General features: G+C 49.0%; 1 protein-coding gene across 2 annotated transcripts in view; it reads right to left on the bottom strand.

Annotated features, from left to right (window-relative positions):
- Positions 1-15,756, bottom strand: part of TESC (tescalcin) — a 63,213-nt gene that overhangs the window by 9,235 nt on the left and 38,222 nt on the right. Inside the window, exon 3 of one of the 2 annotated variants that reach the window (XM_060119515.1) lies at positions 5,291-5,371. The exons of the other annotated variant lie outside the window; for it this stretch is intronic. Within the exon in view, the coding sequence (XP_059975498.1) occupies positions 5,291-5,371 (81 nt within the window). The remainder of the gene's footprint in view (positions 1-5,290; positions 5,372-15,756) is intronic. 2 annotated transcript variants of the gene reach the window in all.

Genomic DNA, 15,756 nt, shown 5'->3' with positions numbered 1-15,756 from the left:
CACAACAGTGAGAGGCCCGCGTACCAGGAAAAAAAAAAAAAAAAACCACAACTCGCCAATGACTGCAGGTTTTCTAATAGATCATGGCACAGAGTCCCAGGGTGGCCTGCGTCACACCTCCCTTGCCCGTGCACTTTCCCACCATTCCAACATCCCTATGGATGTGCTTTTCTGCAGGGGCAAGAAAAGGGCTTGTGTTCCAGGCGGGGCTCAGGGAGTGAACCCAAGGCTGGGTCTCCCCTGTGCCTAGCACACGGCGGGTACTCAGCAAATGCGTGAGTGCACTGAAAAGCCACTGGGTGAGGGTCCTGGCAGAGAAGAAGAGTTGAGAAAACAGCTTGGAGAGGACTCCAACCAAACGGGCTCCTGACCCACTGCTGCCAAGCCCTCATCACTAACCGACTTCCGCTGGTGCAGGTGGCCATCGGGCTGACGGGCTGAGGGTCCCTCTGCTCTCACTGTGCATCCTTGCAAAGAGACAGTTCTCAGCTGGCCCGGGATAACGAACAGTCAAGGGCTAGTGCTTGTCAAATGCATGTGGGTCCCACCTGCGGTTAGGACCGTATCTCGGTTTAAAGGAATACATTCGAGGTTCTCTCTAGGGGCCCATCTACTTCTTTTCAAATACTGCCCCTGAAGTGTGCACCACACTTCACAGTTTAGAGATCTCGCTATTCCCAATCTTCCATTCCAGGACATTTTCCGGAAAGAGGTGGCTCCCAAGCCTGGAACAGGGAAGGTGGATCATGAAACAACAAATCTGAGAGGTAAGGCAAGATCTTCTCCTGGACTCAGGAAGCCTAACCTTTGAATGTTTTTTCTTAATCTTCCCGGAAATCTTCTATCTTACAAAGTTTTTCCACTGCTCCTCCAGGCAGATTTTTAATCATCTCAGAGTTCTTGCTGTCAGGGGCACAGTCCAAATTTACCGGGTGTAAAAATAGCCCCAGGATTTATCGGGCTCCTCGGAGGTACTTTTCGCTGTGTTTGGGTTGCACGTCCTTCTCAAGGGGTTCAGGCTGCAGCGAGAGGGATGACAATGAGCTCGGGGGACACGTGATAAACCCCGGGGCAGGCTGGCCACGAACGGGTCCTTCTCAGGGAAGGTCGAGACCCGGCTGCTTCAGCATCAGGACCTGATTCAGGGGCTAGGCATCCCTTCTCCTCCGAGTGTCCCCGGGAGGTCCACACGGGCCAGCATCATGGTCTCTAAAGGCGACCACAACGCAGAGACCGAGGAAACCCAGACGCAGCCCCTAGAGCCAGACCCACGTGCGCTCCAGTCCACTTCCACAGCGGAGCACCCAAGAACTGGGTCGGGTGACAGAAGAAGAGGGGCTCCATCCAAACCTGCAGCCCAGCACGAGAGCATTCCTTCTGCGAGGATGCCTGACTTAGAGCAGTCTTTGCGCTTCCTTAACTCTCCGATGACCCTGTAGGGATCAGAGCCCTTGGAGGTGGGGACAGACCCAGCTCAAACTGCCCTCCAAGACCAGCTTCTTGGTTCGAAACGTCTTAGGAAGCAAGGTGGACGCTGGTATCTCTTGAGAGGAAAATCCCGTCACCAGCCTCTCCTCTTGAGTCCTCCCCGAACTCCTTGCTGGGACTTACAGGACGAGATGTGAAGCATGCACAGGCACCCAGCGGCTCTGGGTCCAGGCTAGGGAAGCCTTTCCTTAATCCTCCCTTATTTGGTGACTTCTGGGCTGCCCACCGACTCACCCGGGGCCTTTCTCCACACCATGTCTCTAAGCAGCCGCCCCAGGCTGAGGCCCCAGGACCCACAGGGGAGGCTCTCGCCATCCCCTACTGGCCACTGCCCTCCCTCTCCTGCTGTCATGCGTCATCTTCCGATAGCAATTCCCGGGAGCAGGTGCCTCGTGGGCTGCCCGCACTGCAGACCTGCAGACCCGGGACTCCCTTGACTCCGTCCCCATCATATCCAGTCCATCTCCAGTTTCACTCCTCTGATCTCTCTGGGATCCCTCCTCGTCTCTCCTGGGACAGTCTGGTCCAGCCTCCACCATCTCAGTGGGCACACCACATGCAGACAGAATGAGCTTTGCAAAAAGCAACAGACTCTGTCGCTCCCCGGCTCGATGCCCTCTGGGAAGCTCCTCCAGCTCTTGGGGTGACCCCCAAGCCCCCAACCTGGTCTCCCAGGCCCAAGAGGTTTGGTCCCAGCCGCCCAGCTCTCACCACACTCCCCTCCCCAGGGGCCCAAAAGCTTGTTTCAATGTCCACCTTCTGGGCACTCAACGTTCCCTGATTGACTAAGGCCCCTTCCTCCATCCATTAGGTGCCACTACACCTGCGCCGCCCTTAAGAGCTCTGTCCTAACCTCAGATGCTCCAAGTACAGTAGGGGGTCTCTCCTGCCTCTGGCTGTGGACTGTGGACTCAGGGCATGCCTTCTTGTCCTCTGGCCCCTGCCCACGCACTGTCCCCTCAGCAGAGGCAGCGCTCATGGACAGAAGCCCGGCAACGCCTAAATTCCACTCTGAGAGCTGAAAACGCAACTCCTGGATCTGTTCTGTTCCCACCGGGGACAGCTGAGCGCCAAGCCACCTTGGACCAGATTTGGTTTTTTGTTTGTTTTATAAATTTATTTATTTTTGGCTGCGTTGGGTCTTCATTGCTGCACACGGGCTTTCTCTAGTTGTGGCGAGGGAGGCTTGCTCTTCGTTGCGGTGCGCAGGCTTCTCACTGCGGTGGTTTCTCTTGTTGTGGTGCAGGGGCTCTAGGTGTGCGGGCTTCAGTAGTTACAGCATGCGGGCTCAGTAGTTGTGGCTTGCGGGCTCTAGAACGCAGGCTCAGCAGTTGTGGCACACGGGCTTAGTTGCTCCGCAGCATGTGGGATCTTCCCGGACCAGGGCTCGAACCTGTGTCCCCTGCATTGGTAGGCGGATTCTTTTTTCTTTTTTGCCTGCGATACACGGGCCTCTCACTGTTATGGCCTCTCCCGTTATAGAGCACAGGCTCCGGATGCGCAGGCTCAGCAGCCATGGCTTACGGGCCCAGCAGCTCCGTGGCATGTGGGATCTTCCTGGACCAGGGCACGAACCCGCGTCCCCTGCATCAGTGGGTGGGCTCTCAACCACTGCGCCACCAGGGAAGCCCAGTAGGTGGATTCATAACCACTGTGCCACCAGCGAAGTCCCCAGATTTGTTTTAAGGAATAATTACACACAGTAAAAGGCACATATCTTACGTTTGGACCAATGTGTGCACCTGAAAAACCCACCCCCCAGTCAGGATACCAGAAGTTTCCCTTGGGCCCCTCTCCAGCCCAACCTGTCTCCTCCTGGGCTGGCGGTGAGGATGGAAGAACCAAGCCCTTGGCCCTAGGTGGGCTCCACAGGCCCGGGGGAAGCAGGGCTTGCCAGGACCTCTGGGGTGTCATCCTCTCCTCACCTTAGCACACCTAGTACTGCAGGAGACACCAGCCCCTCTAGCTCCAACCCACAGAAGGCTGGGTCCCTGGGGCCCAGCCAACCTCACAACTGGCCCAGTCTCGTCCAGCCGTTTGGAAACAAGCCTCACAGACACATACATGCAGGCATGTGTATATACAGACACACGTTAGGCATCACTAGGCTCTGGTCACCCTGTACCACCTTCTTGGGATGCCTCCAACTCTAGGCCCTGACAACCGTGTCGTCTCCACGTTTGGGGGCCGCACCGCCGCTCCCCCTGCCACCTCCCCTCCCCACTAGCTGCCAGCACCCCAATCCTGCTGTGCCTCACTGCCCACCCAGGCCTCCCTCTGGGATTCCGCAGGCAGAACCAGGATTAAAAAGGAGCTGAGGGCCCTGCCCACCCCACATCTCTGACCATGCTTGGCCTCCTGTGCTCCAGCCAGGCCCCCTCTGCCACTCACACCACTCCCTGCGCCACAGGGTCTTTGCACGTGCAGTTCTGGTCTCTCTCTGCTTTGCCTAGTTAACTCCTGGGCACTCTCTCCTCAGGTCTCACCCCACAGGTCCGGGAGGAAGGCCTCTGCATTTTCTGGGGCAGCCTGAGGACCCCGTAGCCCCAACCCATGAACAGGTGAGGCCCGGAGTCTTGCTCAGGGCCCTGCAGCCCTGGCAGAAACAAAGCTGGGCGGTTCAGGCTCGTACAACTTGAAACCCGTCCGGGAGTCCCCACCCATGATATGACCTCAAGGAAGGGACATGCCTATTCCCTTCCTTTCTCTTTCTGCCAGTTCTCTCTGCTTCTCAGCAATCTCTGCAGACACAGGGTGTCAGGCCTGGGCCCCTGGTGTGTTTGTCCACAGGTTCTGGCAGCCTAGAGAGGACGTGACCCCCTCACCCCCCAACCCCTGCACCTCTCCACCAAGCCCCAGACACAGTGATCTCCATGAGGATATGTGAGTCTTTCAACTCCGACGACACTAGACGTTTGGGGACATGAGCTCTGGTGTCAGCCTCAGCTTTGGGATACTGTCCATGGTGCCTCTCTCTGCCTCAGTCTGTAAGCCAGGGTGCTGAGCATGAGGACAGGTACCCTGGCTCTCTAACATACCTCATCTCAGCACAGCCTCACAGCAACCCTGAGAGGCAGGTGCTATTACTACCTCCGTTCTATATGTGAGAAAACCGAGGCAGCCTCCAAGAGGGGCCCCAGTGATCCTGCCTCCTGGTATTCATGCCCCATGTAGTCCCCTTTCCAAGTGCGAGGTGACCCAGTGACTTCTGATGAGGACAATACAGCAAAAGTCATGGCATGTTATCTGCAAGATGAAGTTACCAAAAGATGGTGTTTTCCATCTCAGGTGCCCAATCTCTCTCTCTCTCATTGGAACATCTTACTCTGGGGGAAGCCAGCAGCCAGGTGTGGTAGCCCTGGTGACTGGTCCATGAGATGCCTCCAGCCAACAGCCAGGAGAGTGAGCTCAGAAGCAAAGCCTCCCCCAGTCGAGCCTTCGGGTGAATGTAGCCCCAGCTACCCACCCTGAGCCTGAGGACCCAGATCCCTGACTCTCAAAAATGGTTAGCCAATAAATATATATTGTTTCAAACTGCTAAGTTTGGGGGTCATTTGTTACACAGCATAGCTAACTAATACAGAGGCCTAGAGAGATTGAGTGAGCTGTCCCAAGTCACCCAGCCATGAATCCAGGACTGCCAGACCCTGGACCTGTGCCTGTAGCTCCTACCTGACAAAGCCCCCTCTTCTCTGCGTCAGCTTAAGGGGCTGTTCCGAGCACACGAGTCATGCAAGAAGTTACAAGGGCAAACGCTCCCCCAAAGTCACCCACCATCGGCAGCTCCAGGAGAAAGGCCCACCTGTTGTCGAAGAAGGCACGGACGATTTTGGATCTGATCGGGTTGAGCTCCAGGTCAGGGATGTTGTTGAAGTTCTCCTTGCTGGGTACCAAGGAGGGGGTGCACCGGGGAAAGAGTGAGAAAAGAAAGCAGACGTCAGAGAGCACGTTCATCACTTCTCAAGCTGTGTTTTTGTTTTGTTTTTTTGGGGGGGGGGTACACGGGCCTCTCACTGTTGTGGCCTCTCCCGTTGCGGAGCACAGGTTCCGGACGTGCAGGCTCAGCAGCCATGGCTCACGGGCCCAGCCGCTCCACGGCATGTGGGATCTTCCCGGACCGGGGCACGAACCCGTGTCTCCTGCATCGGCAGGCAGACTCTCAACCACTGCGCCACCAGGGAAGCCCTCAAGCTGTGTTTTTTTATCCTAAGCAGACTCCACGAGAACAGTCCAGAATGAGAGAGGACTGGAATATGCTGCACTGGTCTGTCTCCTCCTCTAACCTCTGGACTGGCAGGACCACAGAGGGTCTGGAGGCTCAGAGATGCCCCTGTGAATCTGATAAACGTCCTAGACATCCACCCCCAGGAAGATGCAGCGACACAAGATCTGCACCGCATTCCGAGGGGTCAGAGAACCCAGGTAGGGAAACCCTCAGTTGGCCCTTCTGGAATCAGAGAAGCAGGATGCTGGCTTGGAGCTTTGGAAGACAGTGTGGCAGGTCCTCAACAAGTGAGAAACATGGAGTTACCATGTGACCCAGGGATTCCACTCCTAGGTATATACCTGGGTATGGCCCTAGAGAAATGAAAACACTCATCCACATAAAAATTTGCCCATGAATATTCATAGAAGCATTCTTCCTAACAGCCATAAAGTAGAAACACCCCAAATGTCTACCGACAGATAACTGGATAAATATGGTCTATCCATATAAGAGAATATTATTCAGCCATAGAAAGGAATGAAATACAGATACAGGCTACAACATGGACGGACCTTAAAGACACAGTGCTAAGTGAAAGAAGCCAGACACAAAAGACCACATAGTGTATGATTTCATTCATATGAAATGTTCAGAATAAATCAATCCATAGAGACAGAAAGTAGCTTAGTGATTGCCAGGGGCTGGGGGATTGGGAGTCATGGGGAATGGGAATGGTGTCTAAAGGTATGGGGATTCTTTTGGGGATGATGAAAATGTTGTAGAATTGACTGTAGTGATGGATGCACAACTCTGTAAACACACTAAAAGCCATTGCATTGCACATTTTAGTGGGTGAATTGTAGGATATGTGAACTGTATTTCAGTAAAGCTGTTTAAAAAAAGAGAGAGAGAGAGGGACCTCCCTGACGGTCCAGTGGTTAAGACTCCACGCTTCCACTGCAGGGGGCGTGGGTTCCATCCCTGGTCTCCCTGCTTGGGGAACAAGATCCTGCATGCCAAACAGTAGCACAGCTAAAAAAAAAAAGGAGAGAGGGAGGAGAGATGCTTGCAGGAGAGGGTGAATTTCAAACACAGCCACTCTGTTGCTGGGCACAGGTGTTGCTGGGTCCTAGATAGAGGCTGTGGGTTTGCAGGCGTGGAGGCAGGTAAGTCCCTCACCTACCTGACCTTCCCACATAGGCCATCCTTTGTTCTCAGAATCTGCTTCCAGCTCCCTGAACTTCAAAGGGCAGTGGCCTTGGAAGGGACCCAGGGCACAGGCTGGTAATTCCGGGGAACAAGGGGGCACGCCCAGTGGGGAGAGGAGGAAGGATATTAGCCACTTAAAACGAGGATGTCCAGGGGCCCGCAGATTCAGAACTCGAAACTAGAACCAACCCACGCTGGGAAGGAGGAAGGGCCACGTACACGGAGAATTCAGCACCGTCAGAGCTGTGAGGTTCTGTAATCACACAGCTGACCCCTGTCCTGCCCCCACCTTACAGATGGGGAAGCTGAGGCTCAGGGAGGAGAAGCAGGACCTGCCTGGGGCCCGGACACCTCCGTGTTCTCTCCACCTCTGTGTGTCGCCTCTCCCCATCTTCCAGTGCTCCCAGCTTGGTTTGCTTGCAGCACTTGGCCAAACTCAGGAGCCAGCATCAGTGGACGCCAACATTTTAGATTCCTGAGGGCCCAGTTCTAAAGGGGGCGACACAGAGCAGCTGGCCTGCAGCAATGGAATACTTATTTGGCCATAAAAAAGGAATGCAGTACTGACCCATGCTCCAACACAGATGAACCTCAAAAGCATGAACCTTATTTCACCACTTAGCAGTGAAAGAAGACACACAAAAGGCCACACAGTGTATGATTCCATTTATATGAAATGTCCAGAATGAGCAAATCCATAGAGACAGAAAGCAGACTGGTGCCAGGGGCCGGGGGATAGTTAATGGCTCGTAGGCACAGGGTTTCTTTTGGGGGTGATGAAAATATTCTAAAATTGACTGTAGACTTCAAGTGGGCGAATTGTGTCACATGTGAATTATATCTCAATGAGGCTGTTTTAAAATATCCCTAAACTATTTTTAAAAAGCAAAAAACAAAGAACCACTGCACTATGGCTCCATCGATATGAAGAACAAAAAGTGAGGTGCTGGGCCTCCCTGGTGGCGCAGTGGTTGAGAGTCCGCCTGCCGATGCAGGGGACACGGGTTCGTGCCCCGATCCCGGAGGATCCCACATGCCGCGGAGCGGCTGGGCCCGCGAGCCATGGCCGCGGAGCCTGTGTGTCCGGAGCCTGTGCTCCGCAACGGGAGAGGCCACAGCAGTGAGAGGCCCGCGTACAGCAAAAAAAAAAAAAAAAAAAAAAAAAAAAAAAAAAAAAAAAAAAAAAAAAAAGTGAGGTGCTAACCTGTGCAGGTTCACGGTCAGCTATCTCCGGGAATGGTGACTAGGAGGGAGCATGAGGGGGCTCTTGGGGCTGAGGACGTTCTGCTCTTGCTCTGGGTTTGGGGTCACGGGTGCGTTCAGTCTGTGAAAGATCATCTCACTGCCCCCGTCACTTTCCCCACGCACATGACAGTCGCCCCACACTGGCACAGGCCCCCACCCTCCCCTTCTGCCTCGTGAGTGGGAAGCAGCCACAGGAGGAAACAGACAGAAAACCCGAGCCCCCAGGATGGGAACAGGTCAAGTCAAAGGGCCACGTGGAGCTTGTGAGGGGATCTGGGGAGAAGGGAAAGGAAGCGAGCAGCTGCTAGTTGGCAGGAGACCCCCAAGCCCTCTCTGGCTTTCACTGGCCAGGGGTCTTGGCTACTGCTAACCCTTCCTCAGCCTTAGTCTCCTCATCTGTGAAGTGGGCACAGCCCCTGGAGTCAGACTTGGGTTCTACCAGCTCTGCTACCTGGGACAAGTGACTTAGCTTCTCTGAGCCTCCGCTTGCTCCCCTACACACAGGAGCCTCAGGCGGCTGTCGCTCTCAGCACAGTGCCTGGCGGAGAGCAAGGGCTCCATGGATGGAGGCCTTCAGGCATCCGAGAGCACGGGGACAGGACGCTCGTCTCCACAGCACCACCGCCTGAAGGCCTCGCACAGCTGAGGGCTGCGCAGGGGCTCAAATCACGGCGTGTGGACTGAACAGCTGAGCAGAAGGGACGGGGTGGGGCAGGGCACCTGGCCCCCAGGCTCTGCTCTGTCCCCAGGCATCCACGCCCTTTGGGGCCCCCAGGAGTCCTCAGTCTGCAGATCCTTGGAGAGCATCGCAACCCCGCTCTGCCTTGACGAGTCCTGGAAGGGGCTCTCAGAGGAGCTTTGTCCCAGGGCTGCTGGAAGGACCACATCTGGGGACACGCCTGGGAAGTAGATCTGGTTAATTCCCCAGGAGGGAACAGAGGCCAAAAACGGGGCAGCTGCAGGTTCTAGGGGGACTGGGAGACACCCGGTGCCCATGCTTGTGAAGGTGGCGAGAAGGGGCCCCCTGGCACCATGACATCCTACAAAGGCCCAGAGGGACCCTGGCTGACTTGGGAGGGAGAGCAGACAGCAAGGTCCCAGGAGGAGGATAGATGCAGACAGACCTCGAAGAGCCTGACTGTGTGTCTGGAGGAGAAACTTAACAACAAAGAAGAGGTCTGACCTCCCACTGACAGAGGTGAGGCAGGTGCCAGGAATCGAACTGGGGACACAGTGTCTTAGGGTCCTGGCCACACAGCCCCTGGCAGGTCTGTGCAGGTGTCTTTGAAGCCTAGCTGCCTTTCTCCATAAGCTAGAACCACATTGTCCCTCACCACGGGCACCTTACTGACTCTCCAAGCCTCAGTTTCCTCATCTGTGAATTGCGTACAGACCAAGCACCACCTCCCAATATCAAAGGGGAAGTGAAGTCAAGTACACCTGGGGGCTGGTCCAGGCTCCACTCCTGACCAGGCATGTGGTCCTGGGTGAGCCACTGCATGTCCCAGAGCCTGGATTTCTCATCTGTAAAATGGGGATTGTGGGAATATGCCAGCAGGATCATGGGGTTAATGAAATGATTAAATGAGGTAAACACAGGTAAGGTGCTTAGCATAATGCCTGACATTCAGTGAGACTGTCATTTTAAAATGATGATGGTGATAATTAGAACAGCAGCAGCAGCTAACCTTCTATGTACTCCCAAGTTGTCAGGTACTGTTCTGAGAGCTCTACATTATTATCCTACAAGGTAAGAACATATTTCCACCTTACAGATGAGGAAACTGAGGCAGAGAGGTGAAGAAATGTCTTACTACTAAGAACAATACCCCTGACATAGGTGGCACATGGAAGCTCTAGCCCGGGAGCAGCTTCTCCTAAGGGGCGTGGGGAGGGGGACCAGGACTTTCCTGTCAGGATCTTTTGTGCAAAGGCATGTGGATGGGAGAACCACCTGGTGCCAGGTAGGGAATTCTTTGGAATTCCCTGGCCGTCCAGTGGTTAGGACTCAGTGCTTTCCCTGTCATGGCCCGGGTTCAATCCCTGGTTGAGGAACTAAGATCCTGCAAGCCACGTGGTGCAGCACCACCCCCCACCAAAAAAAAAAAAAAAAGCAGGGAGAGAGGGCAGACAGCAGAAGCAAGAAGAACTACAATCCTGCAGCCTGTGGAACAAAAACCACATTCACAGGAAGATGGACAAGATGGAAAGGCAGAGGGCTACGTACCAGATGAAGGAACAAGATAAAACCCCAGAAAAACAACTAAATGAAGTGGAGATAGGCAATCTTCCAAAAAAGAATTCAGAATAATGATAGTGCAGATGATCCAGGACCTCAGAAAAAGAATGGAGGCAAAGATTGAGAAGACGCAAGAAATGTTTAACAAAGACCTAGAAGAATTAAAGAACAAACAAACAGAGACGAACAATACAATAACTGAAATGAAAACTACCCTAGAAGGAATCAATAGCAGAATAACTGAGGCAGAAGAACGGATAAGTGACCTGGAAGACAGAATGGTGGAATTCACTGCTGCGGGACAGAATAAAGAAAAAAGAATGAAAAGAAATGAAAACAGCCTAAGAGACCTCTGGGACAACATTAAATGCAACAACATTTGCATTACAGGGGTCCCAGAAGGAGAAGAGAGAAAGGACCCGAGAAAATATTTGAAGAGATTACAGTTGAAAACTTCCCTAACATGGGAAAGGAAATAGACACCCAAGTCCAGGAAGTGCAGAGAGTCCCATACAGGATAAACCCAAGGAGAAACACACTGAGACATACAGTAATCAAATTTGCAAATATTAAAGACAAAGAAAAATTATTGAAAGCAGCAAGGGAAAAATGACAAATAACATACAAGGGAACTCCCATAAGGTTAACAGCTGATTTCTCAGCAGAAACTCTACAAGCCAGAAGGGAGTGGCATGATATACTTAAAGTGATGAAAAGGAAGAACCTACAACCAGGATTACTCTACCCGGCAAGGACTTCATTCAGATTCAATGGAGAAATCAAAAGCTTTACAGACAAGCAAAAGCTAAGAGAATTCAGCACCACCAAACCAGCTCTACAACAAATGCTAAAGGAACTTCTCTAAGTGGGAAACACAAGAGAAGAAAAGGACCTACAAAAACAAACCTAAAACAATTAAGAAAATGGTCATAGGAACATACATATCAATAAATACCTTAAACGTGAATGGATTAAATGCTCCAACCAAAATACACTGAAGGCTTGCCAAATGGATACAAAAACAAGACCCGTATATATGCTGTCTACAAGAGACCCACTTCAGACCTAGGGACACATACAGACTGAAAGTGAGGGGATGGAAAAAGATATTCCATGCAAATGGAAATCAAAAGAAAGCCGGAGTAGCAATTCTCATATCAGACAACACAGCCTTTAAAATAAAGACTATTGCAAGACACACAGAAGAACACTACATAATGATCAAGGGATCAACCCAAGAAGAAGATATAACAATTATAAATATATACGCACCCAATATAGGAGCACCTCAATGCATAAGGCAACTGCTAACAGCTATAAAAGAGGAAATCGACAGTAACACAATAATAGTGGGGGACTTTAACACCTCACTTACACCAATGGACAGATCATGCAAACAGAAAATTAATAAGGAAACACAAGCTTTAAATGACACAATAGACCAGATAGATTTAATTGGTATTTATAGGAGATTCCATCCAAAAACAGCAGATTACACTTTCTTCTCAAGTGCACACGGAACATTCTCCAGGATAGATCACATCTTGGGTCATAAATCAAGCCTCAGTAAATTTAAGAAAATTGAAATCATATCAAGCATCTTTTCTGACCACAACACTATGAGATTAGAAATCAATTACAGGGGAAAAATGTACAAAACACAAACACATGGAGGCGAAATAATACGTTAGTAAATAACCAAGAGATCACTGAAGAAATCAAAGAGGAAATCAAAAAATACCTAGAGACAAATGACAATGAAAACGCAATGATCCAAAACCTGTGGGATGTAGCAAAAGCAGTTCTAAGAGGGCAGTTTATAACTATACAAGCCTACCTCAAGAAACAAGAAAAATCTCAAATAAACAATCTAACCTTACACCTAAAGGAACTAGAGAAAGAAGAACAAACAAAACCCAAAGTTAGCAGAAGGAAAGAAATCATAAATATCAGAGCAGAAATAAACGAAATACAAACAAAGAAAACAATAGCAAAGATCAATAAAACTAAAAGCTGGTTCTTTGAGAAGATAAACAAAATTGATAAACCATTAGCCAGACTCATCAAGAAAAAGAGGGAGAGGACTCAAATCAATAAAATTAGAAATGAAAATGGAGAACTTACAACAAACACCACAGAAATACAAAGCATCCTGATAGACTACTACAAGCAACTCTATGCCAATAAAATGGACAACCTGGAAGAAATGGACAAATTCTTAGAAAGGAATAACCTTCCAAGACAGAACCAGGAAGAAATAGAAAATGTGAATAGACCAATCACAAGTAATGAAATTGAAACTGTGATTAAAAATCTTGCAACAAACAAAAGTCCAGGACCAGATGGCTTCACAGGTGAATTCTATCAAACATTTAGAGAAGAGATAACACCCATCCTTCTCAAACTCTTCCAAAAAATTGCAGAGGAAGGAACACTCCCAAACTCATTCTATGAGGCCACCATCACCTTAATACAAAAACCAGACAGATACTACAAAAAAAGAAAATTACAGACCAATATCACTGATGAATATAGATGCAAAAATCCTCAACAAAATCCTAGCAAACAGAATCCAACAACACATTAAAAGGATCATACTCCATGATCAAGTGGGATTTATCACAGGAATGCAAGGATTCTTCAATATGCGTATATTGAATCAATCAATGTGATACACCATATTAACAAATTGAAGAAGAAAAACCATATGATCATCTCAATAGATGCAGAAAAAGCTTTTGACAAAATTCAACACCCGTTTATGACAAAAACTCTCCAGAAAGTGGGCATAGAGGGAACCTACCTCAACATAATAAAGGCCATATACGACAAACCCACAGCAAACATCCTTCTCAATGGTGAAAAACTGAAAGCATTTCCTCTAAGATCAGGAACAAGACAAGGATGTCCACTCTCACCACTATTACTCAACATAGTTTTGAAAGTCCTAGCCACGGCAATCAGAGAAGAAAAAGAAATAAAAGGAATACAAATTGGAAAAGAAGAAGTAAAGCTGTCACTGTTTGCAGATGACATGATATTATACATAGAGAATCCTAAAGATGCCACCAGAAAACTAGTAGAGCTAATCAATGAATTTGGTAAAGTTGCCAGATACAAAATTAATGCACAGAAAAGTTGCCAGATACAAAATTAATGCACAGAAATCTCTTGCATTCTTATACACTAATGATGAAAAATCTGCAAGAGAAATTAAGGAAACACTCCCATTTACCACTGCAACAAAAAGAATAAAAGACCTAGGAATAAACCTACCTAGGGAGACAAAAGACCTGTATGCAGAAAACTATAAGACACTGATGAAAGAAATTAAAGATGATACCAACAGATGGAGAGATATACCATGTTCCTGGATTGGAAGAATCAATATTGTGAAAATGACTATACTACCCAAAGCAATCTACAGATTCAATGTAATCCCTATCAAATTACCAATGGCATTTTTTACAGAGCTAGAACAAAAAGTCTTAAAATTAGTATGGAGACACAAAAGACCCCCAATAGCCAAAGCAGTCTTGAGGGAAAAAAACGGAGCTGGAGGAATCAGACTCCCTGACTTTAGACTATACTACAAAGCTACAGTAATCAAGACAATATGGTCCTGGCACAAAAACAGAAATATAGATCAATGGAACAAGATAGAAAGCCCAGAGATAAACCCATGAACCTATGGTCAACTAATCTATGACAAAGGAGGCAAGGATATACAATGGAGAAAAGACAGTCTCTTCAAAAAGTGGTGCTGGGGAAACTGAACAGCTACACATAAAGAATGAAATTAGAACACTCCCTAACACCATACACAAAAATAAACTCAAAATGGATGAAAGACCTAGAAATAGGACAGGACACTATAAAACTCTTAGAAGAAAATATAGGAAAAACACTCTGACATAAATCACAGCAAGATCTTTTCTGACCTACCTCCTAGAGCAATGGAAATAAAAACAAAAGTAAACAAATGGGACCTAATGAAACTTAAAAGCTTTTGTACAGCAAAGGAAACCATAAACAAGATGAAAAGATAACCCTCAGAATGGGAGAAAATATTTGCAAACAATTCAACGGACAAAGGATTAATCTCCAAAATATATAAACAGCTCATGCAGCTCAATATTAAAAAAAGAAACATCCCAATCAAAAAATGGTCAGAAGACCTAAATAGACATTTCTCCAAAGAAGACACACATATGGCCGAGAAGCACATGAAAAGCTGCTCAACATCACTAGTTATTAGAGAAATGCAAATCAAAACTACACTGAGGTATCACCTCACACCATTTAGAATGGGCATCATCAGAAAATCTACAAACAACAAATGCTGGAGAGGGTGTGGAGAAAAGGGAACCCTCTTGCATTGCTGGTGGGAATGTAAACTGATACAGCCACTATGGAGAACAGTATGGAGGTTCCTTAAAAAACTAAAAATAGAACTACCATATGACCCAGCAATCCCACTACTAGGCATATACCCTGAGTAAACCATAATTCAAAAAGACACATGCACCCCAATATTTATTGCAGCACTATTTACAATAACCAGGTCATGGAAGCAACCTAAATGCCCATCGACAGATGAATGGATAAAGAAGATGTGGCACATATATACAATGGACTACTACTCAGCCATAAAAAGGAACGAAATTGGGTCATTTGTAGAGACGTGGATGGATCTAGAGACTGTCATACAGAGTGAAGTAAGTCAGAAAGAGAAAGACAAATATCGTATATTAACGCATATATGTGAAACCTAAAAAATGGTACTGATGAACCTGTTTGCAGGGCAGAAATTGAGACACAGATGTAGAGAACAAACGTATGGACACCAAGCGGGGAAAGCGGCAGGGGGGTGCGGATGGTGGTGTGATGAATTGGGCAATTGGGATTGACATGTATACACTAATATGTATAAAATGGATAACTAATAAGAACCTGCTGTATAAAACAATAAATAAAAGAATAAAAAAAGAAAGCAGGGAACTCTTGGCGCTTCTCAAACATGAACTTGCACACGAATCCTGGGGATCGTGGTAAAATGCAGGTTCTGATTCAACAGTCCTGTAAAGGCCAGTTTCACTCTCATTTTCCTTCTTTCCCTCCCGCCCCCAGGTGCCCATGGGGCTGGTTGAACCAGCTCAGCCAAAGGCCTCCCTGCCACCCGTGGGAACAGCTCTGCTTCACCCTGAGCCCAGGGCTGGGGCTAGAGCTGACACACGGTGGCCAGTGGTCCAGCGATGCCGCCCCAGTGACCAGTGGGGAGGGGTCTACCCATGAGGGGTCAGGGGCACACAGCTTCTGTGGGTTCACAACTTTCCCCCTCGAGTCCCCCTCGTGTTTCCTGTGCCAG

Source organism: Mesoplodon densirostris, chromosome 15 (genome assembly GCF_025265405.1).
Source record: "Mesoplodon densirostris isolate mMesDen1 chromosome 15, mMesDen1 primary haplotype, whole genome shotgun sequence".
Classification (NCBI taxonomy): Eukaryota; Metazoa; Chordata; class Mammalia; order Artiodactyla; family Ziphiidae; genus Mesoplodon; species Mesoplodon densirostris.
This window is presented reverse-complemented; position numbering and strand designations above follow the sequence as displayed.